Raw genomic sequence first — 27,674 nt, 5'->3', positions numbered from 1 at the left:
CACCATTGTATGAGAAAATCCATAATGAACTCGAACCAACTTGTACCAAAACCTTAATTTTCCCCAAACTAGAATTGTTAAAGTGACGTAAACGCTGTAAACAGAGTTGAAACAAATGGACTGTAATGAAGACGAGTTCTTCATGAGCTACAACTAATTTGTGCTCTTGTACCAATATACTTGAATGTACGTGATTCAAGAAGAATAAGAAGTGTTACTGACAATTCAAATTCCATCACAATATATGCGGGGGATTACAGGAAGTACTAGATCCTTTCTAACTTATTGGAGCAAGCAAAATCAATTGCATTGATAAAGTTTTAAACTTCTTGTGCAATTACAAGCTTGGACAACTACTCATCTCTTACAATGATTATATACAACACTGTACATGTAACTAACATGTCAAATATGTATGGAATGGTGTCTGTCTGGACTGCTAACAGATTGTGAGTCACTACGGATTACCAAAATTAGCAACAAATGGCACAAGTCTTCTATAATCCCTCCTCCGTCCAAGAGCACATTTATCAAGCACCCGCCCAAGGATCAAGCGTGTATTCCTCAAAGCTACCTCTCTTGGTGGCAAACCTGGTTCAGTTGATCCCCCTTGCGAGGCCATACTCAGACCTGCCCCAAATGCGGACCCCATCGGGTATTGAAGAGGTCCACTTCTTGCCTTGAAGGACATTTGAGAAGCTAAAAGTTTATCATCATTCCCGAAGCCATTCTCGGACAATAACCCTTGATCCTGTGGATGGGAACCTGTCAAGGAGCTACAGCTCTGCAAGAGAGCTTCCAGAACACTCTGTGCCTCCCAACACAATGTGCTCTCCACCAACTGGGACACTATTGCATACATGTGTGGACTCTGGGCAGCGTCCATGGGAGTATGCTGAAGCAATGCCTTCAGCATGAGAAGTAACACGCGCTGGTACTCTACTGGCCCCTTCTCCAATAACCGCAGCAAGTGCCCAAAAGCAAGAGCAGAGTGCTTTGGAAACCACTCGTTGCACAAAAGCGGCGACACACAGGCAAGGAGGTTATCGACGCTTTTGATCTCACCCTGGGAGTAAGCCATAAATACTGTAGCTAAATCTTCCAACGATTTTGCTTGACACCAGATAGATATGTTGGCTGCAACCGAGCAAGCCTTCTGATACTGCTGTTGGAGCGGAGAAGCAGGACCTACTACTAGATCATTGCTCAGCTGCAAGCAGAGCCATGGGAGTAAGCATGTGATATGCATCAACAGTCTTGTCTCTGTATCCCCAAAAATTGAGTCACAGGAATGCACAGTGATCTGTGAGAGGACCTCAATGGATATGCCATGACTAACAGTCGACATGAGTCCTTTTAGCACGAGAGGCTGAACCCCTTCAAAAACTGGCAGATTCCCAATGGATGGGGGAACTTCAGAGGCACTCCTGGAATCCATCCGGTGATACTCTCCCATGTCACTACCAGAGGCATCAAACTCATCTCTGGGCATGCTTGAGAGGAGGACATTTTCTGTTGTTCTATCTCGAAATGATAAGCGATCAATTATACGGGAGAAGAGCTCAAGTACCTGACAGTACACATGAACAAAATCTGTGTGCATCATCGCCACACACCCCCAAAAGAGTTGAGGATAAAGTATCAACTTCTCTGGTTCCATGTTCTCCACCATGACTTGCAATGTCAAGAGAATTTCCATAACAAAACCCAGAACTGGAGGCACTGGGTTTCCTAGGCATCTGTGAAGGCAGCGGAGGAGTGATACGCATGTATCACTGGTAACGGTGGGTCGAAGTGCACGGTAAATCTGGTGTGAGCGACATGCAAGGTGTCTCGAGGTGCACTCCATTGCCCATTTAAGTGCCTCAACGCCCCAAGTTTCACGTAAATCTCCTTGAAAAAAGATTGCATCAACCATGCTCTGAACTAGGGAAGATAGAAGAGCTGCACTTGGAAGCTCAGTTCTAGTAACTGCAGGATCCTCATTTTCCCACATCATGCTCCCACGCTTTGACTGGACATATTTGATCAGGCTCACAACCTGCTGTTTATTCTCTCCATCACTATTTTCAACTTCATACAACTCCAAGTGCCGTCCAGCAAGCGAGTACAACAAATTAACAAGCAAGTGTTGGCAGTGCTCCAGCACTATATCTTCTGAACTATCCATTGACACAAATGTGACATGAAATAGCAGAGGAAGGTGCTCACGGAAGTCTTCATCATTTTCATATGCTATTTCTGCAAGCAGAATCAATGCTATATCTGCATGGGTGAGTGAATGTTGCTGATGCCCTTGCAATGCTGATCGCAGTTCTTTTGCATTTACGGCATGCCCTCCAGCAGCAGCATGAATCCCCTCTTCTCCAGAGTTTGGAGTATCAATCAGGTAGTCCCCACTATCTCGAGAAACATGGCGGCTCCTCATACTTCCAGTTGAACTTCTGACCCCCATTAATGGCCCTGACATGTTCACCAGAGTAGGAAGCAGCTGACCTGACCGTCCTGCAGTTACTGGAACTATATTCAGCTCAGGAGGCATTGGACTAAGTGGGCCTGATACACTTCTTCCAGTCACAGCTGCCGTTCTCCAGCTCAGGCTGCCACTCGTATTCCGAAGAGGACCATCAAGGGAACCTCGAACAAGGAGTGGTGACATATGCGGTTGGCTGTCCACTAAAGCTGCTACCTGGGCTGCTGGAGGTCCCTGCGAGAATTCCAACAAATAGTTTCCACCTGCATCGCCCTTATTTCCACCTGGCAGAACAGGTTCAATACTATCTTCCAGCATCCTTTGAGACAACTGGAAAACTAAGTGATCAATTGTCCGCTGTGGACATATGCGAGCCAAGTATAAACTTACTCGCTTTGCAACAGAAAAATATGTAGCAAATGCACCACTAATTTCTGCAGATGCATTTGAATCGCAATCTTCGATCCCTTTTGTTATCAGGAAATCTATAACCGGGCTAATGTTCCTGGGCTTGCTGGCAATAGTCCTCCATAGCTTCTCAATCTCATCTGGAAATTGGTCGCCGTGCCGCCATGTCACGTAGTAAAGGCTTTTCAACAATCTTTCACTCCAACCAGACTCTTTGAGTTTCCAGAAATTGAGATTCTCAATCCAGGGAGCCATGCATGTTAGGACCTGATGCTGTGCTATAATATCAACAGCATCAAGTTGTCTCTGCATAATTTCCTCACACAGAAGTTGACTTAGTTCAGGATGATCTTTAGCCAACTTGCATGACAACTTGTACTGAAACTGTTGGTAGGAATCAGGAAGATTTCCAACAACAGCAGCTCGGTAGCTCCCCGAACCATCAACGCCAACCTCTGCCCACTCACGGTCTGAAAGCGTCTCTAGCATCTGAAGCGCTTCATCACGAATTTGCCTAGATGGATCCACCACCTTATACAGGATAAGGCTCAAGAGTCGCTGAATTTCACATTTTGGTATTTCTTGCCGCATGTAGACCTCCGCCAACACGCTGAAGTATCCATCAGCAATGACGGGATCTGAATAGTAGCACTGCAGAAAAGGTAAACCTACATGAGTTCCAAGAGGAGATGACTATGCTACGCCAGCTAAAGGCAATGTTTAAAATTACCCAGTGAGCTTAGCATGTTACAAGTGGAAAAAACACTAGAGCTGTAAACAGGTCCAAACTGGTAGAAGAGGCAGCATAAAAGACATTACCTGATCAATGCATGCAAGAAACAGGTCCAAATTGGTGAGAAGCAGGTTTTTTAAGGCCAACTTTGCCAGAGAAGCACGAAGATGACCACCTCTGTTACGAGCAGCATTACCCCGCCCACCTTCTCCTGTGTACTTGGAATAAGAGGGAGTCCGTGGATCAGCTGGTGAGTAACCAAAAGGAGCTCTCGCACTTGGTTCCATAAATAAACTATTGATCCAAGATATCACTCTGCCACTCATTTTTCTTGCATTGTCATCAAAGCAAGGCCCATATAGAAGTGAAGCCATAGCATTCATCGAGGCCCACTGGATGGCCTCCACCTGTTCGCTAACTTCTCTATCAAAAGAAAGTTTATCTACAGAATCCTTTGAGCGAGAGTGCTGTGAGGACTTGTACCGCTCAACGTCACGACGATAGTCAGTAACACCATCCTGACTCCATGTGCTCACTGCATCATCACACCATGAGAGAAGCAGATCAAATAGTTTCTTTCTGGTTCTAAGATCAAACCTTTCAGACTTTGAATCGACAAATTCGGGGGCAAGTGTTTTTAGAATAGAAGCCAGTGCATAACGGAGAGGTTGAATTTCATGGAAACTCTCAGGAGGTGCTGAAACTATGTGCCTCGTTGTCTCCTCAATGAACTTCAGATAGTGGAGACGGAAGGCGGGTTTACGGACCAACATGCCAGGCCAGACACTCTCAGCAACTGTCCGATATATATTAGCGATGTGAATGCGGAGTTCCTCTCGCCGAGATTTTTGATACTGTTAACCAGAAAAATGAAAGATAATTCACAATTAACATTCGTTTACAGGTCAGAAAATATAGAAAATTACAAAATTTACTTCCTAAATATGGACAGGACTCCTGCATGCAGCACTTAACCTTGTGAGAGATAAAACTGAACATGATGGCAAGTACGTTCTTGCTATCCAAGAGGATGCCTAATTGGTAATGACAAAACAAAAGTCACAGATAAAGATATAATATGCTGGAAATTCAAGTACCTTCCACTTTGGTTTTCCCTCCGTTTCCATTGAAATCTCATCGATAAAAGATGAAAGTTCACCAAACATGATTTCACACGCTTCCAGATGTGAGTGACCGAGTGCCATGGTAGCTGCATGCTACACCAAACAGACAGAAAAAAAGACACTTAGCTGACAGCACAGCGATTAACCCATGTCAATGGAATATGCCATTGAAGAAAAAGAAATGGTGCATTGTTATATTCTGCTAAAAGGCACTTAAAACTGATCCACAAGTGGCATATCCATCAAACTAGACTAAAACCATCATCACACAACATATTCACAAAAAACAATCAACTCTTGACACAGTTTATGCAGTCTACACTTAAAAACAGCTAAATGCACCTAGGATGTTGACATCATGAGGAACTCCATGTAGAACCCTCACGAAATAATGTAAGGAAATATCTACATAAATATGCACTAGAATTTTCAAGATTGCAGAGCTATCCATGCACTTACTGTATAGGCCTCTGATCCAGATTTTAATGAGGATAAAATCAGATTATAGAGATCTTTGTTTACAGTCAAGCCACCAGCTTCTTTACCATCTGGTGGACACGAACATAGAAACATTGCATACATAAGCCATTGATCCAGTTTATTCTCCATATCTTGTGCCTGTGTCGCCTTTCCGCCTAACTCAACTGGTGTAATATGAGCAAGACGTTGAATGACCTCCACCCTACATCAGTAGTTGCCATTACAGTCTCTTAATCAAAGGCACCCTTTAGCAAGATGCACCAATCAGAGATCACAGAGAATAAGTAGATCTAAGATTGGAAACATTCTAAGGGGGCTGTTAAAGTCATAGCTTCTACAAGTTGCAACTTGTACATTAGTTTTTGCACTCTAATAGACTATAAAGATATGCCACAATAACCAGATGAATGAAGGAGTGTAGGACAGTTCACACAAAAATATTAGAGATCCTATACTCCTAGGCAAACAAAAGCAGACTGAAGTACAGTTCTAGAAACATGGCTTCTGATATGTTGTATAATGGAGCCATCACAAGTAACATTTGTCAACTCATGTTAACATCTCTCTCCTCCCTGCTCACAGAATGATATCCTAAAAAATGAAAAAAACAAAATTCTCCATTATTAGAGTGGTCATGCACTCTGCCACAGCTTTCGGTCATTTTTGGTTATAACTAGTTAGCCCTTTGTTCTAGACAATTTTACAGAAAATATGAGGGCTGAAGGGACTGGAGAGCACCCCTTCCTTTTGGCTAGACATTGCCTGATTATGCTAGCAATCATAATTTAATTTACTGCCTCTCAACTTCAGACGGTATAGCATCCCAAGCGATGGACCAAGCTTTTTTGACAAGCTAGCATCCTCTATGCTGACATCAAGGCTAACAGAAAAAAATCGATTATCAAGCAAAGGGAGATGTCAAATAGCATTTGTTCCAGTGCTTTGAAAAATAAAATTAACGTCAGCCAACATGATTGACTTACTTTGCTTCTTGAACAGAGCTAGGACATAGCTCAGCAGCATACTTTATAAGCTCACTCAGACACCGAGCCCACCTATTCTTATCAGGGCTGTCGAATATTATTGACTGAAGCGTCACATCAGGAGGAATGACATCAGATTCTCGTCTCAAATCAAAAGGACGCCCAGAATCCCAATAGCAGCTCTGAACAATTTCATCCTGTAAGGACAGCTGACAAATAGTAAGAACATCGCAATTCACACCTAACCCATGCAAAAAATTGAGAAAGAGTCAATGAAAGTCATTGCCCACCCCATGTTCTTCGAGGACGTCAATTATAAAAATAGGCTGGGCTTCACTGACAAAATAGTCCTCTGAGTGTTCACGTGCTGAAAGGTTTCTTATATCATTCCTCAAGGCACGAACACAACGCAACAATTCCAGTGCAGTGTGTCTAATCTGGCTGTCAACAGAACTGAGAAAGATAAGACCCACGGCATCTATCTCTGAAGCATGAAATTCTATTTTCTCAGCTGAATGGTGGAAAGAAGGCTTCTTGAATCCCTCATTTGCCCGATCAACACTCTTTAACTCTACCACATTGGAGTCAACCCTATTTTCAGATAAACAAGCTCGCCAAAAACGCATGAGTTCTAATAGGCGCCCCAATGAAGTCTGAATGAGAAGTGGGAAGTCATCACGAAGTTGCAGAATAAAGTTGGCCATCCCTCTCATAACTGCGAAACGACGATGGGGAAGATACCTCACAATCCGATTCAGTACTTGTACAGCTTCTTCACGAACACCAGGATCAATACTTATGCCATGTCGAGGTATTATTTCAGTGATTTTGTCACTTCGGCCAACTTCTTCAATCAGATAGGGTATGCACTTCAGCACTGACCTGAAGAGAGATACCTGAGCCTTGTCTTTGGTCACAGCATCTACAGTTGCAGAATATGTCAATCGAAGTGGTTCAGCAGAGAAGTAATGAATAGTAAGTAAATTGGGATATTAGTGCTGGAAAGTATTTAATCAATGTCAAGTCACCACCACATATGAAAGGTCCCAATTTTATGGAGACAAGAAGCAATTGCACTCCGGAACTTTCAAATACTTCACACAGCAGCTTTCAATCATTGTTTGAGGCAACTCACATCAATCACCATTCCTGGATTTGCTATCAGTGGTCCGGTTTAAATTTCACAGACTACCAGTCTCCAAAAAAATATCAAAAGACAGCTAAAGGTGTTTGCTTTAAACAGCTCTTTGTTCTCATGTGGAATGGCTGCCAAGCAGGTCATGAAGTTCAAACCTATTCCAAGGTAGTATCCTTATATTTACAAATAAGTTATTTGCACTCCTTATATACCCAGAACGCAATTCAACCATTTTGTGAAACAGCAATAAAAGTCGTCACTTTCTTTTCTATACCATAAACAGATCCACCAGTAAGCAACTCCTTGGTTAAGAAAAGTGATGTTGACTGCATCTTCAAGTTAAAAGGGAACATAAACAGAATCTTCCATGAGACAAAAATAGATCACTATATTCATAAGCTGTGATTTATAGATCAATATGATTGCATGTGAAACTCTGTGCAATTTAACAGGCCAGTGCACATTACGTTCTTTTCAATTCTTATAGTGCTCATTTGATTAGCTTACAACTGGAACAAAATGCCACTAAGTAATTAAGTGTATGGGAGGAACAAAACTAATTTAAGCTAAACCAAGTGCCAAATGCTCATGAGACAAATGTTCACAGCTTATTCTATTATACGAGCAACACATAGATAAACCATAGGAAAATGACCATTTGTCTGATTACAAACATTCTTTAGAGATCCATTCTGGCGATGTTCGTCGTGAAGTTGAAAAGTATTAGCCCTCTTTGACGTCAAAATTCAAGGAAGCAATCACTATACTTGTTTCAAACTTTTCAATGGAACTTGCATAGAAATTAATACCAATTGTGGTCCTTGAGGAAGTTAGAACAGCCTGACTGTAAGTCCGATTGCAAGACCTCAGTATCAGCTCAATGGCAGCCTTAACTTTTGGAATGTAGTGGCCAATATCATGACCTGCTAATGCAACAGATGCCAAACATGTTCAGTTAAATGGTCAAAGTCAACCTTTGGAATGAACAACAGGCTAACTGACAAGTTAGCTGACCTTTGAATATCTCCAATCCGAAGTGCTGGCTTGAAGGTGTCATCACAATGGAGAGCAGAGCTCTGAGGCCAATCACCTTCGCTTCACTTGAGCTATCTTGCTTGAGTAACTCTAGCACCATGTGATTCATGGCAAAATCAAGGTTATGCTCTGCCATTGTCACACAGAATTCAACAAGCTTGTCATGTTGCACATCCTGAGTGAGCATTCCTTTCCTCAGAACTGTCAAAAGTTGAGAGGTCACACTATCTAAGTAGTCCCATCTGCGATTTTGGGCATGGCTAGATGCATACACACTTAGATAAAACCTCATTACTCGATGAAGACAATCCAGGGCCATGAATCTATGATTTTTGTCCTGCAGTAATGTCAATAAATTATGAGTAAATATGCAAAAAAAGGCAAACACCGTCTAAAATCCACAGCTCAACATCAGAACATCTCATCCATGTTTCTCTGTACTCATCAACTGACGACTGACTGGACTTACTCTGAGTAGCTTGTAGAGTTGTTCCATGTGAGAACTTAAGCCGCTGTTAAAGGTTTGAGGATCTCCAAGGCAGAGAAGAAGAGTTACCAATGGGAAACCAACCTAGTCAAAAGAACAATGTATGAGTCAGAATAACAGAAATCATAAAGATTCAGAAAGTCAGAGAGGTGCAAGAAGTATGCAAATTCAGGAGAACTAAAAAAATAAAACTTGTGAAGTTAAATCTTCGCATGGTAGAAATTTTTATAGAAGTCTCCATGCAGAATACATAAATTTCAAGGAACTTGAAGAGTTAATATTCCACTCTGGCATTTTAAACTCCTTTAGTTGGTAACAAAAGAACCTTGAAAGCATAGATAGATGATGAAGGCTGTCGATACTTTTGGAGAGAGAAATTTCAGAAGTAGAAGTTTCTCTTTAAGGGTTAACAAAAGGCAAAAAAATTATGAATCTCACTATAGAGTAATATATGATTGAAATTCACTTACTGTGATGTGTTTGCTTTGCTTGTCCATCCATTGCATAAGCTGCCCTCTTATACGGCCAACAGCTTCATACCACAATGCAAGTGCAGGCTCCACCCCTGATGGAGGCCACTGGCTTTTCCCACCATCAGCAAGTGGGGCCAGGATGTTTGAAAGCATATTGCACAGTGCATGATGAAGCTCGCTTTTCCGTTTATGAGGAGCCCGTATGAGAGGGTTGGCCTTTGCCACAAACGATGCCGATGCATTCAATCCTCCCTCAGTTTTAACCTGGCAACCACTTTGTTAAAAGTTCCTCCACTGATATCCACTGAGAGGAAGAACAATAAATGAATATGCCACTTACCCCAAGTTTCAAGTAACGCATGCCATTAATAATACTGAGAGTTTCACTTCGACAAATACTGGTATCAATAGAACGGCTCTTGAGTTCATCGAAAAAGCGCTCAGTGACAGAACTGAATCTGTGAAAGAAATGAAAAAGAACTATGTTGTTGGAAGAGTTTGACAATTCAGTTACAAAATTGGGCATTCAGCAGTTGACCAGTACACTTTTGTCGTCATTGAGATTGGGGAGCTACTTAGCAGACTGATATAGGCAGACATTCCACCAAAAGCTGAAAGCTCTCAGTCTTCTTCTTATCCTTTTTCTATTTTCTTTCCAAAATATCAGAACTTGTCCAGATGCCATTTTTCACACTGGACTACAACAGCATCCAAATAAAGCCAAGGTAGAAAAACCGAGCAGCAAAGAAAAAGCTACTTGGCAGTAGTCTATCTTCTCTTACAGGAACTTTCATAATAATGATTATACTAATGAGAAGGAGAAAACGTGACAATTTTGTTGACAATAGAATTGACTTTGTCCGGCAAAAAAGATTGCCAATTAGCACAAACAAACAGCATTTATAAACTGTACACAACCTGGAGACGGAACTGCCAACCCCATAGCAGGTGAAACAAAAGGTACATATCCCATCTACCAGAAGTTTGCATCTAGAACCTTCGAGTGATGACAATTTGTAACCTTCCTATGAAAACCCATCTTCTTGCCCTCTCATCCAAACAAAGGTATGTAAACCAAACTTAAGAAAAAGAAAAGGAAACAACAGCTTTCTCAAGAACCAGCTCATCCACTTCTACCAAGCAAGGGAAGAATAAAGCATTATTCGTAACAAATTATACCTGATTCGAGATAAGGCACCCAAAAGCTGAGCTACCAAGTCAAGAAGAAGCCCGCGCAAATCAACTAATGAGGGATAATCAACCTGGCTTACCACCCTGGAATAGCAGTTTAGTCAACTCATAGATAGAAAAGCGACAAGCACTAAATCAAAAGCTGTTCAAAAGGCAACATAAAAAATATATCTGCAATACATAAGTTAGTCTGCTTGCTGGATCTCATGGCTAAATGCATGTTGCAGGTATGATGCAGCCTAACCATGCCATTCAAATTAAAGTCATGGCCATTGGCAATGCAACCAAAAAAAGAAAAAAAAAACAAAAGCTCAAAGATGGTACTGTTAATTGAACACTCGGCAGCTAATAAAGAAAACTGACAATTTATCTGTGTCAGTTAACAAAGAAAAGGCAAAGTTGAATGGAAGTAAAGACTAAGTGGCCATTAAATTTGGAGTCGTCTCATAGCAAGCTAGAATGGATTTGAAATCACAAAATTTCACCTTACCATTAAATTCACTTCCCTCCACACCCCCTTTTTCAGATCAACATTCTTTGTTTTTCTTTTACCATTTTCCATTTGTACACATGCACTTGATCACTCTAACTCGCAACAAACATCTTGTATAAATTTACACTGCCTAAGAAATCTAAGAGGCACTCTGGCCCTCTCAATTCTCACTTTCACATGCAAACACCAATCTTGTCTCCCTCAATCAGAAAACCTTAATTCCTTTCATCTTCAAGAAACAGACTAACTCCTCAGTCTAACTTGCAAATCATTTCCCACCCCCAAAAAAAAATAAATAATAATAATAATAATAATAATAATAATAATAATAATAATATTCCTTTCATCTTCAAGAAACCAAACTGACTCCTCAGTCTAACTTGCAAATCATTTCCAACCCCTTCCTCTTCCCCCACCCCCCTGCCGGGGCACCAACGTGACAAATGCAACCACAAGTCAAAATTTCATAAACAAAATATAACTTCTTTTGCCTTTCGGCCAAAGAAACTTTAAACAAGATTGAAAGCAGAGAGGTTCAACCATTACCCGTGAAACAAGTCAAACCGCTACAAGTCAGTTGCAATGGTTGATAATTCAGTTGGTTTCTCATTCTGGTTTGAAACTATCCAAACTAAAACTTTTGGTTTAGTTCGGTTTGAAAAGAAAACTGGACTGATGTATGTTACACTCATAGTAGATCTCACATTAATCATATAAACCATATTTTTCACCAGAAAATTGCTGCCTCAATTAGCACATTTTCATGATAGAAAGGTCATACTGAAAGCAAGAAGTAAAACTAGTCAAAGGTACTGCAAGCATCATCTGCACATCAGTAACCAAAGTCTCTAAAATGAGATGGTCTTTTACAAGATGGGGGTGCTTATAATTGCCATAGTTCCTTCATATAAACATTACGGCAAAGCCTCACCTGTCAGCATTAATTAGCCAATCAAAAACAAAGCTTTCAAGTCCCCTCCAAAGCTTTTCTGCCATGAAAATAATTCCACCAAATTAGTTCTTTAGCAAAAGAACAACAACTATCACAAACAACGACACAGTCACACAAGTAATTTGTTGCACCATCACAACCAAAATAGAAATTGTAAGATTGACAAAACCTGTGAGTCCCTCCTGAGGACAGCATTCTACAAACCGAATACATGCCGAGCAAAAGATGCATTCCACTGCAAGCTGAAGAAGAAAGTATTATGCAGTCAACAAGAAACTCAAGACAGTGGCATTAATACACATAAGCGTTTAAGATAGTGCACATGAACTCGCAGTATCTCAGTATTGTTTTCATGCATCATAATCCAATGCAAAGGCAGTTTGAAAGTGGGTGTCACAGTTGTTGAGAAAAATCCACCAACCAGTCAAATTTCAGAAAGACACATATTCGTTCTTGAACTGTGATATATAGAGGAGCACATGCGTGTGCAAAGACAAGCAAGTGCACATAGAAGCACATGAAAAAAAATCCTTTTTATAGGGATAAATGGTAATTAGTCACAAATGATTTTGAAATGTCAAAAATAAAAGCAATACCTTCCTCTGGAAAGTAGATGCATCATTTGCACCTTTTGGGGACTCACTGAAACATAAACCCAGAATGAGTATAATAAGTAATAAAATAACAAAAATGTTCATTGCCCTCATATCACAGCATAAGAAAAAAGTGACGAGTTCTTAACCTTTCTAAGTTTGCTAATATGACACCTCAAGGAGATTGATAATCTCTTTGAACTATTATTCACGATATAAACTTTCAACTGACATATGAAAAAGATGTACAAGCTTCGACTTGGCTTGAACACACACACAACCCCCCCAAAAAAAAAAAAGGATAAGTGCATTAAAAGTCCTAAATCTTGTCACGAAAGTGCTATTGAATTTTAAAACTTTCAAAAAGTGCAGTCAAATCCTAAAACTTATCACAATAGTGCCATCGAGTCGAGTCCTAAAACTTTCTAAAAGTGCAATCAACGGAAGGATTTGATTTGAACCAATTTGACAAGTTTTAGGATTTGATTGCATTTTTTGAAAGTTTTAAGAATTAACTACACTTTCATGACAATTTTTAGGATGCACTTATCCCCAAAAAAAAAAAAAAATGAAACTTCCAACCAAGCACAATGCAAACTTCGGATGACATGTCTGCAATTCCTCTCGACACTGTTTTTTGAAAGTGTCCTAGGGTTCATACTTATGGCTGATTAAGAAAAGTACACACTATATATAATTTAATGTAAAAGTTGACAGAAACTTCGCCGACTGAGTTGGCAAAGGCATGGCATCACTCCTAAGAGGACATGGAAGTCAGTGTCACCAACTGAAAATCACACTTTCTTCAAAGGGTATGTGCAAATTATTTTAAGTAAATTACTTGCCACAACAGTAACAAGCATGCACTCAGATCAGCTAGCACAGCATTAATCTGCTAACCCAAAAACAAGCCCCACTTGCTGGACTTGGTAAAGGACAAGAGGACAACAATGATCATAATGATGGTGGCCCAATTATCAAAGAAGCAACAATAGTGGCTTGTAACAAGAGGAGAGAAAAGAAGTAGATTGGAATAATGTGATGCTTTTTACCTGTCATTCTTTCTGTTCTAAAATTCAACTATTTTAAGAGAAATGGGTTTCAGATGAAAGTTCATCGAATCTCTGCGACACCATCTAGACGTAAACGAAAAGCAGAAATAGAGAGAGAGAAGGGTGCAGCAAAGCCCATAGAATATGGCTGATTAGTCCATCGGGTGGACTTCAGCTTGCATCAATGGGTGTTCTTGTCTTTTGTTCTATAAGGCTGCACCTAAAGTAATTTTGACTGTAACCAGACATGGGTTAGCTCAATGGTTTTCTAGATGCAACAACAAGCCCAGACATAAATACTCAAATTCATTCTTCATCTCGGATAGAATGATGTTCATTTTTAAAGATATATTGTACTAAGAGAAACAATTAGAGTCTTCACATCTGACCAGTCAAAATTCAGTCACCCAATGTCTATGAAGTCATGAAGACACGGAGACACTAACAATATCACATGCTAGGTCCCTAAAAACATCCCATAATGCATATGCAAACACAGTCAATCATCTTGAAGAAGAAATGAAAAGTTACCTTTCTCTCCATCTAAGAAGGGCTTCTAGAAGAGGTATAGGTGTATGCTGTGCAACCATAGCCAATGAATCGAGTACTTGTTCATAGGCCGGATCTGATGGTCGAAGGTACTGCCCATCCTGTGAATACACATTACAAGAAAGCTCAACATACCAACAAACCTAAAGTTAGGCAGCTACTGCCGGTATGCTGTCGGAAGAAAATCCATTCCCTATGGTCAAGAGAGAATGACACAGAGAGCCGGTTGTAATACAGTAGGAAATTCCATCTATCGGAATACACCTTAAAGACAATGGTACCCACATCAATCCAAACAAATGAACTTAGCTCACAGTAATCAGTCATAGCTAGATGCACCAGTTTAACACTCTCGCAAAACCAGGCAGTCCTCGCTCATTCCGCCAGCATTCATGTCTAAGGATCCCACCTCACTGCCTCACCTCCGGGCACACGAACAACCAACAGAGAAAAGAGGCCCTATACAATGCCACCTATGCCACAGAGACCGACGGCAGACAATTCGCCAAAAAATGTCACCTTTCCCTCGTCGATAAGGATTCCGTAAAACACCTTCCTCACTCAACAAGTCCCCTTCCTCAACAGTTCAACAAACATTTCTCTACAACCTAAACTTCCGACCCGTAGGCTTTCATTCGCCAAGCGCGCACCGATTCCGACACATCCTAGGCTTCCACGACCGGTTCACTTCTCGACAACTAACACAACTTCGGCCGCATTACGCCGGATTTTTCCGACAAATGCTCCGGCTCCGGCACCCCCATCGGCCACACCGAATACAACCTCTAATTCCGGGGAGGGCGCAATCTCCTATTCAAATCAGGGCTCCATTCGGCCCGAAGAACCCGGCAATCGAACCCGTCGCGCGATTCGCCCCCGCCCGCCCGACACAGAGAGAAAGAGAGAGAGAGAGAGAGAGAGGAGAGAGGAGAGCACTGACCTGAGCTTGAGCGGTCTCGATGCGCCGCCGGGCGAGGGGGAGGAACCGCTGCAGGAGGGCGTCGACGATCAATTTCGCGGCGCTTCCTGCCTTCATCTTTTCTCCGCCGATGGAGTCTCGCGCGCGCGCCGGGAATTCACTCCTCCATTTTCTTCAACTTCTTCTTCGCTTGAGGAGCTCTCTCGACGGGAACAACGCTTCGTCGAGCCTCCCCTGCTTGATGGCCTCGATGCTTTTTCTCGTTCCCCAGCTGTCCGGCACTTTTATTATTTCCATTTATAAAAGTCTTTCGTGTATGTATTTTATTTACTGAGGCGTCTCGTTTTACATTTACTGTTCTTACAAAATCGCCCCCCGACATGCCCCTTTAGCCACTTTCGATTTTTCACATGGCTCCCCGATTCCAATTTGTGCACGTGTTCGTATTTATAGATCCTAAACGTTTCGAGACGACACACCCTCGTCGTATTGTTGTCGCATCATGCCCGAACAATAGCGACATGCACAATTCGCAATTTATTGTGCAAACTCTTGGGACTTTTTCATTGCGTCAGGCTAAGAAAAGTTTAGACCCAAAAAAAAAAAAAAAAAAAGACTAAGAAAAGTGAGTCGTCAGGCCCAAAGAAAGAGCCCTGGTCGAAAGGGCCATTTTCATTGGCTGCTGGGATTTTAGTTTAAAAGATCCTCAAATTATGTAGTTTTCGACTTCTTCTTGTGTTGATAATTAAGTACTCTGCCTTTACCGATTTGTGAAATCCGCGATTCGTCGGATCAGATTCCCTATTTTGGCTATTAACACCCCGTTATTGCATTATTACATTACACTTAATACAATATGAGATAGAGTAGAAAAGGAATGTGGTTAGAGAAGGGAGGACTTAAAAGGGACGGAAACAGGACACGTATACGTATAGTCGTATTCAATAAGCCATGCAGTCGGCTAATTGCTGCGGGGATGTCCTCAATCCTCTTCTGAGCTTGACGGAGTCCTGATGTAGTCGTCTGGATCGAAACCCATGGAGTTGGAATCCACTCCCGAACTCTCACCGCTGGCAGCCGAGTCGCTGCGACCCGGAGCAAAGTAGTGCGCGAAGAAGATATCATAATAAGCTTCAGGTTCAGTAGCTCCGAATTCATCTATCAGTGGATCCCAACCTCCAAAATCCCAATCGGCTCTGACTCCAGGCTCATGACCAGCGCCGGCATGAACCGATGGTTTGTTCTCAAAATCCTTCAACTTCTTGAGCAGGGGATCACAGGGTCCAGGTACTTAATAATCAGGGTGGCGCAGTCCTCCTCTGTCGCCCCCTCTTTTGGACTCATGACTTTTGAGATTCCAGACAAATCAGTCTCAACAAAAGACATCTGTGCCGGAACGGGCTCACCATTTTCATTTTGAAGAATTCCTAGCTCAGCAATTGGCAGCTCCAATTCATACTGGTGAAGGAGGTACCTCAAGAACACCTCTTCAATCGATGGCCTGCCGAAGCGCTTGAGGTTGCCAGCAGGGGAGAACATAATAACGGCAACAGAAGCGCCGGTGAGTTTTCCATGCTCAGAGGCTTTATTGAGGATGCAGATGCTCCTCTTCGACAACATGTTGCTGCAACTTTTCTGGAAGGAAGACGATCCTGTCTGCCTTTTTCTTCTAGAGAGAGGGTGAACGGGTCGGAGGAAAGATGGGTCGTTCTCAAAACTCACTAACTTCTTGAGCAGGCGGACCACAGGGTCGAGGTACTTCTTGATCAGGGAGGCACAGTCTTCCTTGTTCAGGCACAATTCACACTCTTTCTCAGCCTCAGCATTCATTGGCGGCATCAGGCCGTACTGATGACAGAGGTAAGTCAGGAATACCTCTTCGATCAAGGGCAGGCCGAAACACTTGAGTTCGCCAGCAGGGGAGAACAAAATAACGGCCACAGGAACGCGGAAGCGTTGCCTAAGCTCAGAGGCTTTACTCAGGATGCACCTGTGCCGCCTCGAGAACGCGTTGCTGCACCATTTCCCGTCGTGGATCTTGTCAGTTTCTTTTGGCGTGGACCGAACAGTTTGCCTTGGTTTTCTTGGAGGGGGAGATGTATGCATGGTCGTCATGTTTCTTCAGAAGAGAGTTGAAGGAAGTGGAGAAAAGAAGAGGAGGGTGCAGCTTTGGATTTGCTCCGGCAAACGCTCGAGGTTGCCTAGTATTTATACAGGTGTCGTGGGTTTTTTTTTTTTTTTTTTTTTTTTTTTTTTGAGCAAAAGGTGTCGTGGGTTTGATGATCGAACTTTTCGCTCGTGTTAGTTATATGCTCTAGCCTTTCACGATGTGTGGAATCGCAGTAATTCACCCACTCGATTTCTTTTTGCCACTTACACCTAAGGTTGCGGTAGAAAGTAAAAAACTCACTTTAAATTATATTTCGACTCATCCCAACACTACCTTGCCGCCATTGCAGAAACTGAGCATGCAATTTGAGCCGATTTGATAAATGTCCATGCAGATTAATCGAAACATGCTTCGACATCGGTTACTAACATGTACGATGGAAAAAAAAAAAATACAAGGCAACTTATCCTTTTCTTTCCTACAGAAAGGTCGTTTTCTTCTCAAGCGTAACCATATCTTTCCCTGTTGCAGTCCTCCTAATTTGGACATGTCTGCATGTCCTTTGCGTTGGATATATTATTAATATAGTCCAAAATAATATATTCACATACAAGCCTCATAAGTAAAAGCATGGTTATTTTGGTGTATGGTAAACCCAATAACAATAACGTGCATATAAAAACTACAGGGTTTCCTACGCCTTGGAGTATGAACACCTGTTGAATGTTCCAAACTTAACGTCTCTTGGTGTAATACTTCAAGCAACTATTTCTTCTCTCTCAAACCTATTACCTCCAACAATCTTGAAGTATTAGGTTCGTGTGTCGGAATTTGAGCAAGTAAAGTGTGTTCTTGAAGATTTCGTCAAACGAACTCGCGGCTGTAATTTACTTTCGATTTCGACGGTGATATTGGCCGGGATCCGAGTTTGAAGATTCGGATGATCGAAATCTTTGATTAAAAAACCCAAAAATTATAGCCAATTTAAGAGGGTGAAACCACTTGGGCTTTGATCTACTCGTCGCTACGAACGTTTTGAGTGGTCACTCACGTCAATCGGAGGTCGGACAGAAAAGTTATGGCACCCGGAAGTTTCCATTTGAATTTCTAGCGAATTTTGGGGACGAAATTTCTAACGAATTTCAGGGGGCGAAATTTTTCAGCGAGTTTCAGCAACAAGGGCAGTCCATCTTAAGGTTTTTGGGCGCTCCAGATCTGTTTTGGGGTTTGTTTTGGCAAATTCCATCTCTACAAAGCGGTTTGATCAAGGTTAGGGAGTTATTCAACTTTGTTGCTCTAAGGACTTCAAGATGCACTCTTTCTAACACTTTGCTTTGATTAAAATGGCAAAGCGTAGTTGCTATGATATTATAAAGTTGCAATCTTTTGATGTTACTGAATTTCATGGCTGGAAATTACATGTTCAATTTGGCATAAAAGAACGTGACATATTCTATACTGTATTGAGCGATTTTACATCTACTATTGAAGATGTGAATGAATATCAACGGAACAAAGATGAGGATTTTTGTAGAGATTACTTGATGAACTCTCTAAATCATAATTTGGCTATGACTTATAGTGAGTATAAGACGGCGAAGAGATATGGGATCACTTGAACGCTCGGTTCAAAAACAAGAGGGTTATCTAAAACCCTCCTAGTGGAGAAATTCTTTGACTTTAAATTCACTATGAATTCAAGCATCACCTCTCAGTTAGTTGAATTTGAGAACATGAGGAACAAGTTGAAAGATGATAATTCTGATATGTCCGATAATCTCTTTGTCGGTCTTGTGTTGAGCAAATTGCCAACTGAATGGAGTTTTTTCAAGACTGAAATGCACAGATGAAGGTACAGATGGGACTTGATGAATTAAAGAGGTATATTCACATTGAGGATCAAAATATCACTAGGAAGAGTTTGGAACAAGTGGGACAACAAAAGTCAGTTGCCAACTTAGTTTCACACTCCAATAAACCTCAGAAAAAGTCCAAGTCACCAAAAGGTGAATCCTCTTTACAATTAGAGGCCAAAAAGATTATCTTCAAAAAGAAGAAGAAGGGCAAGTGCCATAACTGTGGAAAGTGGGGTCACTGGGCAGCAGAGTGTAAGTTGCCAAGGAAGCCAAATAACGACACACCACATAATGAGGCCAATATGCTAATTAGAGGATCTAAGCCTCGAGCCTTTATTGGAATGATGAAGAATGGAAAGGCCAGCATCTCTTCTGAGTGGTGGTTGGACAGTGGCGCTACTTGTCATGCTACAAATGACAAGAATTTACTCACTGAGGTCACAGAAGTGAAAGACATTGTGAAAAATTGCAATGGTGGTGAGGCAAAGGTGACTCATCTTTGGAACCGCAAATTTGGTGCTTTCTTCGGTAAATTACTAACTCCCGAAACATGTTAGAGTAGTACATTTACTTAAGAAGAATTTAATATCTATGAATTTACTTGATAAAGCTGGTATGTCTTTTTCAACTATGAATGGTAGAGTAACTTTATCTGTTAACTCATATTATTTTGGTTGTGCATTCATAGTTAATGGTATGTATAGGTTAAGTTTAAATGCGATTGTGACATCCCGATTTTCCAATCCTATTTTCAATAAATTGAGACGGGCATTTCGTTGACGCATATAGTTCTTTCCTTGAGTCGGCCACTCATATGAAAACTAGTCTATCGGGTGAAGGTTGTTAAGAGTTTCTAATGCATCGGACTCGAGAATTTGACCGGGAAGTGACTTTTCGGCCAGAGCTAGTCTGCAAGGGTCATTACGGCACGATTAAAATCGATTAGAGATCGGAGATAGGTTGACTCGACAGAGGCATGTGATCGGTGTGGGCGATTCCACCGGATCGCACAATTCTTGTCGATCGGCCTTTGGACCGACTTTTCATCGATTGGGTACTGTGTTCGTATTTGAAACCTTGAGATTACCCCCGACAACCGAAAGTCGCCAATGTTTCAAAGATGCACATTGTGGCTTGAGATGATCAACCACGGGTCAAATGCGTGAAAATTTCTAAAGGCTACTCGGTAGGTTAGGCCGCGCTAGTATCGTCCAAAGTGAAATTAACCTTAGTGGAATTGAGATGGAATTCGAAATTGGAAGTCGGGTGTGTCACAAATCATTTCAAGATCATTGAATCATCTTTGGGAAGATTTTCATGCAAGCCGAGCTTTTCGGCAAATTAATAAGAGAATGGCTAATTTGGCTCGAGAAATTAGTAAGCCCGCCTTTAGTCGCGCTTTTGGGACTTAAGTTGGTTTTATGGACAGTGAAGATGTGAATTGAAGAGTGGTGACATTGGATTAATTTTATGGACTTCATTGGGCTTAATGGAAGAGAATTGATGGGAATTGAATAAATTAATGTCTGAGGATTTGGACTTGGCGGAAATGATAATGCACCCATGAATAATGTTGTGGGAGAGGAGATAGTAGAAGATGACATCATGCGGGTGATGTCATGCTGATTGAAGCCTAGCAAATGGGGTGTTGACAAGTGACAAGAGCCCATTGGCCTTCATAAAGTGGGGTTTTTCCCTCTCACCTATCAACATCATCTTCTTCCTTGGAACCTTGAGAGGAGAGAGAAAGGAAGGGGGGGAGGATGTGCGATCGGATCAGCCAAGCCGACCGCCCGAACGCCGCCTCCTTCGCCGCTCGTCGTCCGTAGTTCGTCGCCGTCACCGGAGCCGTCGCGGTGGTCGTTCGTCCGCACGCCTCTGTCCTCCTCTCTCCCGTTGCCTCTCTTCTCCATTTCCATGGTGCGAAGACCAGAAAAAAAAATGCAGAGAAGAAGCCGCAGCCATGGCCATCCGCTCCTGTTCGCACGCCGTCGCCACCGCCGCCGTGCGTCCGTCCCGCACCGCCCGCGCGCGCTCGCCGGCCTGTCGTCGCACCGTCTCCACTTCGCCTCAGCTCGCGTCGCAGCTGCTGCATCAACCCGTGCCGGAGCCGTTCGGCCACCTCCGGCCACCGTTCGGGTCCTGCCTTGGTCCGGTTCAACCCCTCAACCTTCCCCGGTCCTTCTCCATCCCATCCAAGCTCCGGATCTACCCTTCCTTGGCCTCAAACCGCCATGGACAGCAGCTGCAGAAAATGGGTATGGCAGCCCCTTCTTGGCCGTTTTGGCCGCCTTCCCGAGCCCGGATGCTCGGCCCGCTTTGAGGAAAGTCGATCCTCGCGTCGTCCTCGTCGTTTTGGTTCGCTCGGCTCGCTAATCCGGTGAGTTTAACTCACTAAACCTCGCTTAGAGGGTTAATGATGCTTTAGGTGTGTTTAGTTTATGTTAAGTGTTATTAGGTGGTTAGTTTAATTTATTTAAGTGTAGATTATATTAATGTGCTTGATTAACTTAAGTTGTGTTTAATTTAAAGTTAAGTGGGTGTTTATATTAATATAAACATTGATGTGACATAAAGGAATTTACTTTTGATTTATTTAAATATCCCGAAATCATTAAATAATTTAATAATATATTATTATTCGAAATTATTAAAATATTATTATTTAATTATTTTCGGAATAAATTTAATTATTTATTAAATTGAAAATTTTGGTCGGGACCCTAAATTCTCAAATTTCGTCTTACGCTACGGTACATTCGGATTTTGAAATTGATGATTGGATATTATAAATTGAGTGTGGATTTCGAAAACTGGATATTATTATTTAATTATTTTCGGAATAAATTTAATTATTTATTAAATTCCGAAAATTTTGGTCGACCCTAAATTCCTCGATTCGTCTTGGTTCTTTACGGTACATTCGGATTTTGAAATTGATGATTGGATATTATAAATTGAGTGTGGATTTCAAAACTGTGGATATTATTATTTAATTATTTTCGGAATAAATTTAATTATTTATTAAATTCCGAAAATTTTCATTGGGACCTTATTTGCTCAAATTTCGTGCCGATCGTTTCTTTGTCTTTAGTAAATTTGAAGTTGATGATTGGTTGTGATGAATTGAGTGTGATTGTGATTTATAGGGATTCTTTATGAAATCCTAAATGTAGAAATTGATGGGAGATTGGCTGTGAAATCTACCTATTAGAGGTCGTGCCCGGAGAGGGCCGTGATAAACCACCTTGGAAAGGTCGTGTGCGATGAGGCCGTGAAAAACCACCTACAAGAGGTCGTGCCCGATGAGGCCGTGAAATACCACCTATTAGAGGTCGTGCCCGAGAGGCCGTGATAAACCACCTGTGAAGGTCGTGCCTGGAGAGGCCGTGATAAACCACCTGTGAAGGTCGTGCCCGAGAGGCGTGATAAACCACCTCTGAGAGGTCGTGCCCAGAGAGGCCGTGATAAACCACCTTGGAAGGTCGTGCCCGATGAGGCCGTGAAAACCACCTACAAGAGGTCGTGCCTGGGGCCGTGATATGCCACCTCGATAAAGGTCGCGCCCGGTGGGGCCGTGAATGCCACTGTTAAAGGTCGCGCCAGTGGGGCCGTGATGCCACCGACTTAAATTTGCCGAGTAGGGCCGTAGTTTGAGAGCAATGATGGATTTGCTAGAATGACATGTAATCGGCCGAGTCGATTGATCGTGAGACGATCCAAGTGGTTGAATTGTTTTGATGATGTGATTGTACCATGGTTGTTTGGTTATCATAATTGTACGTGGTTGGATTATATAAATTGTGCTAACTCGCGGATGAAGGCCGAGGCGAGGTAAGTCTTCGTGTGATGTGGCTAGGCCACCCGGGCGTATTTTCTTTCTAATAGGGGTTTAGGGGTTGAACTTGCCGAGACATCGTCTCATCCTTGTGGGATTAAAATTTCAGGTCCCCAGTGGACGGAGCGACGGATAGCTTTGGTTGGCCTTGAGGAGTTGCGGTGAAGTCATAAGGGTTGGAGAGCGTGTCCTGCTAGTTGGTTGTAGGATAGTCCCCCTTTTGTCGAGCTGGTCCATTTGATAGAAAGTCCAGTGTTGTATTTAAACCCCCTTTGTGTTTGTAAATGAGTGTTTGGTATTGTGATTGATTGCCTGCTTTTCTATCCCAAGTTAAATGTTGTCAGGGGATTTGTTTCGCTTCCGCATGCGTAAAGAAATGAATGGGTCGGCGACATATCCTGGGATGTCACATTTTCGATCGACCGTAGTGGGATGTGCGCGCGCTCGGGGTTCGGGGCGTGACACTGATAGCATAAACCATGTGAATTATACTTTGATTGATCTAAAGTTGCTACACAATAGACTTGGACATGTGAATTACAAGAAAATGCAACATTTAGCTAAAACTCATAACATTCCATTAGATACTTCTATTCGATTTGATAAGTGTGAAGTGTGTGCACATGCTAAAATTACTAGAAAACCCTTTAAATTGATTTCTAAAAGCACACAACTTCTTGAGCTAATACATTATGACATTTGTGATTTTAGAAATTACATTACTAAAGGTGGTCGGAAGTATCTAATAACATTCATAGACGATTTTTCTAGATATTGTCATGTCTATTTGTTGAAATCGAAAGATGAGGCTTTTGAAAAATTTAAGATTTTCAAGTCTAAAGTAGAAAATCAACTCAACTTGAAAATTAAGAGGTTTAGGAGTGATAGAGGAGGAGAATATACTATGTCAAGGTTCAAGGAATTTTGTGCTTCAGAAGGTATAATACTTGAAACCACTACTCCTTATTCACCCCAATCTTTACAGCTGGCATGCCTTCCTCCTATTGGAGAGAAGCAGTTCTAACTACTAATCACATCTTGAACAAGTTGCCGCACTCTAAGTTGTCCATGACACTTTATGAGATATGGCATAAGCGCCCTTGTAGATATGATACTCTTAAGACTTGGGGCTGTATTGCTTATGTAAATATATCAGATCCTAAAAAACCTAAGGTGGGATCTAGAACTATTACTTGTGTATATCTAGGTAGTGCAGAAGATAGCGCTGCAAATAGGTTTTTAGATCTATCTACTAACACGGTGATAGAATCTAGAGATGCAGTGTTCTTTGAAAACAAGTTTATCAGAGATCAAGGCTTGAATGTTTCTAGATCTACATATATGATTTCAAAATCTCCTGTAGAATATGAAGTAGGCCCTTCTGACACTAATTCCATACAGTTGGCTATTGAACCCAGTTAGAGTATCTACAAGAGAGAGAATTCCCAAAAGTTTTAGTGAAGACTTTGTTGCTTACCATCTTGAGGATGATCCATTCTCCTATCAGGAAGCAATGAGATCTAGGGAATCTCTACTGTGGGCTGAAGCCATAGATGATGAAATGAGCCCTCTGCTGCAGAATCACACTTGGCAGCTAGTAAATTTGCCAAAAGGGGCTAAAGCTATAGGCTGTAAATGGGTGTTGAAGAAGAAACTGAATAGTGATAGATCAATAGTCAGATACAAAGCACATTTAGTAGCTAAAGGTTATAAACAATAGAGTGAAATAGACTATTTTGATATCTATTCACCTGTGTGTCATCTATCAACTATCAGAATTCTTCTTACTTTGGCATCTATTGAATACTTTGTAGTGCATCAAATGGATGCAAAAACAACTTTCTTAAATGTGGAGTTAAATGAGGAAATTTACATGGAACAATAAGAAGAATATGGTATGAAAGGTCTTGAGGACAAAGTTTGTAAATTAAATAAATCTCTATATGGTCTTAAACAAGCACCTAAGATGTGGCATCTTAAATTTGATGAAGTGGTAAAGAGTTATGGTTTTCAGTCTAGTTATTCATATAAATGCCTTTACCATCGTTCTATGTCAAATAAGATAGTCATCATTTGCTTGTATGTTGATGACATATTAATTCTTGGTTCCGATCATTCTGTAGTGAGTGACGTGAAAGCTACTTTAGCTAAAGAATTTGACATGAAAGATCTTGGTATTGCTAATACCATTCTTGGTATGAAAGTAAGCTTTGAACGGCAAGTCATCTCCCTTAGCCAGACTCATTATATTGAGCAGCTACTTTCTACTTGGGGATACGATTAGTGTAAACCGAGTGAGACACCATGTGATTATAATAATAGACTGAGTCCTAATGAAGGGACCAGCGTGAATCAATTAAAGTACTCGAAACTAATTGGTAGTCTCATGTATGCTATGAGTTGCACTAGACCCGACATAGCCTTTACAGTTGGTATGCTGAATCGTTTTACTAGTAATCCTAGTAAAGAGCATTGGGATGCCCTTAATAGGCTAATGAGATACCTTAAAGGTACTAAAGATTATGCGCTTTATTATTCTGGTTATCCTCCAATTGTGGATGGATATTCCGATGCCTCATGGTGCTTAGATATTGGAAATAGTAAGTCCACTAGTGGGTATGTATTCACTTTGGGTGGAGTTGCTATTACTTGGAAATCCAAACGACGGACTTGTATTACATTGTCATCTATGGAATCGGAACTTTTGCTTTAGCCTCGGCCCGGTGAAGAGGCGAGTGGACAAAGAATCGATTATGGATATTCCTTTGACTCGGCTAAAGATTAATTCTTTAAGCCTATTTTGTGATAATCGAGCACTGTCCAAGTCGTCAAGAATACTCTCTTTAATTCAAAGAGAGACATGTGAGACCGAGACATGCGTTGTTGAATTATCTGAGAGAACAAGGGGTTATCACCTTGATCGATGTGAGATCGAAGGATAACATAGCCAATATTCTCACCAAAGGTATGCCTAAAGATCGATTATTCAAAACAGTGGGGGAACTGGGTTAAAGACTATATAGGCAAGTCTTAACTACCATTTACTTACCTGTGTTTTGAATTATCAAATCTTTCTTTATTGGCTACAATGATAAGCACAGTTTATATGTTTCATTGATGTTCACAGTTGTTGACTAATTGAAGAGGGTGAGTTGTCTCATTCCAAATTTGATGAAGATGACTTTAACCTAATTCAAATGTTCTATTTGGAAAAATTGTGTCATTTCAAACTTGATGATACAATTCAACTAGATTAGACTATCATTTTTGGTTAAATGATCTCATTCCAAACTTGATGCTAGATTATTTGACTTTAAGGAATCAGTAATTGTGACATTCCAAATGGAAACATAGAAACAATTGTTTACATAAGAAGCCTATTTGTCTTGTTCTTAATTGAAACTTGATATTATATGACTAGGTTGTTGTAAGTGACTTGACTATTGGTCTTGTTCTTTGAAACTAGACAATAGTTATTCTCCTACAAATAAACTTAAGTTGATGGCTCTTTGTAAATCACATTGTTTAGGTATTGTTCATAATTTATGAAACTGGCTTGATGCTTATGACATGATTTTATGATGCTTTATGACATCAATATATGTTCTTCTCCGCTTGATGGAATGGTGCTAAGGTTTTATTCAATTGATTGAATTCATGATAATATGAAATTCATATTTGACATTCTACAGGGGGTGGCAGAGATGGAGGAGAGCTTAATGAGTGGGATCCTGACCAGGATGACCTACTTGATGAATGAATATATCGGGATGACCTACTTGATGAATGAATATATAGCGTGTGGGGACTTGACAGTTTACCTGCTATTGCCTATTTTGATGAAGTCCATTTACTTGAGACTTGCATTTTGCTATTTCTATTTTGTGGACATTATTATGCTTGTTTCTTATATTTGTAAGGCCTTAGACTATTTTGATTGGCCTACTTATACTTGATTAATATGCATATATTGGTTATGAACCGAATCGAGATTTATTTTGGGATTTGGATTTTTAATCTCGGAACGATTCATGATAAGAATTATTCACTTAATTAGTTTGCACATGATGATTTAGTTTAATACTTTATTGCTTTGGAATACTCTTTGACCGATCCGAGTTGATTGTCTTGGACTGAATGTGGATGATTCATGTTTGTTTGAACATTACACTGACCAACTTATTGGATTGTGTTGTATGGTGAACATAGGAGGAGATTGTTGAATATATTATTAATATAGTCCAAAATAATATGTCCACATACAAGCCCGATAGGTAAAAAACATGGTTATTTGGGTCCATATGGGCCGAAGCAATAACGTGCATATAAAAACTCTAGGGTTTTCTTTTTGGAGGTAACACTGTTGAGCGTTCCAAACTTGACGTCTTTTGGTGTAATACTTCAAGCAACTACTTCTTCTCTCTCAAACCTATTACCTCCAACACTTTGTACTTCAATCATGGTGACTCCAAAGTTGGATTTTTAAAGATAGCATTCTTTTGACTCTTTCTTACTCTTGGGCTCACGTGTAATGGGACTAGCACTATCGTATAGAGAGTGAATATAAACAATTAAAGTGGAATTTAAAGCAATCAATTTAATATCATAAAAGAACAAAGTCTAATGAAAACTTAAAGCATCAATGCTAGAGGAGCCCTACTTTTACATCAAATGCACTCATCTTAATTTTTAACCACTGCAGTCGGTGAAAAAAAAATGGTCTTTTCCCTTATCTTGATTAAAACACGTGACGATATTCGTAAAGAGTGCTGCTCTCTCTTTGATAG

The 27,674-nt window shown here is 41.0% G+C and overlaps 1 protein-coding gene across 1 annotated transcript; it reads right to left on the bottom strand.

Annotated features, from left to right (window-relative positions):
- Positions 1 to 212: 212 nt before the first annotated feature.
- On the bottom strand, positions 213 to 15,358 carry LOC104419461. The gene is made up of 17 exons (XM_010031134.3): positions 15,105 to 15,358; positions 14,147 to 14,265; positions 12,567 to 12,612; positions 12,140 to 12,212; positions 11,950 to 12,007; positions 10,514 to 10,609; positions 9,675 to 9,792; positions 9,332 to 9,598; positions 8,844 to 8,945; positions 8,354 to 8,711; positions 8,149 to 8,262; positions 6,492 to 7,123; positions 6,202 to 6,398; positions 5,198 to 5,420; positions 4,712 to 4,831; positions 3,701 to 4,468; positions 213 to 3,532 (listed from the first exon to the last, which is right to left on the bottom strand). Exons 1-17 carry the CDS (start codon positions 15,198 to 15,200, stop codon positions 458 to 460), a joined length of 6,462 nt encoding a protein of 2,153 aa, XP_010029436.1. The 5' UTR covers positions 15,201 to 15,358; the 3' UTR covers positions 213 to 457.
- Positions 15,359 to 27,674: the final 12,316 nt, after the last annotated feature.

The sequence above is a fragment of the Eucalyptus grandis genome, chromosome 9, assembly GCF_016545825.1.
Source record: "Eucalyptus grandis isolate ANBG69807.140 chromosome 9, ASM1654582v1, whole genome shotgun sequence".
Classification (NCBI taxonomy): domain Eukaryota; kingdom Viridiplantae; phylum Streptophyta; class Magnoliopsida; order Myrtales; family Myrtaceae; genus Eucalyptus; species Eucalyptus grandis.
Note: the sequence above shows the minus strand (reverse complement) of the source record. Positions and strands in the feature narration are given on the sequence as shown.

Excerpts from the sequence above, each read along its gene's own strand:
- LOC104419461 (XM_010031134.3), bottom strand. The coding sequence starts at position 15,200 with ATGAAGGCAGGAAGCGCCGCGAAATTGATCGTCGACGCCCTCCTGCAG. Across the intron at positions 9,793-10,513 it reads GGTGCCTTATCTCGAATCAG|ATTCAGTTCTGTCACTGAGC; the intron begins GTATAATTTGTT and ends TTTCTTTCACAG. Across the intron at positions 4,469-4,711 it reads AGGGAAAACCAAAGTGGAAG|TATCAAAAATCTCGGCGAGA; the intron begins GTACTTGAATTT and ends TCTGGTTAACAG.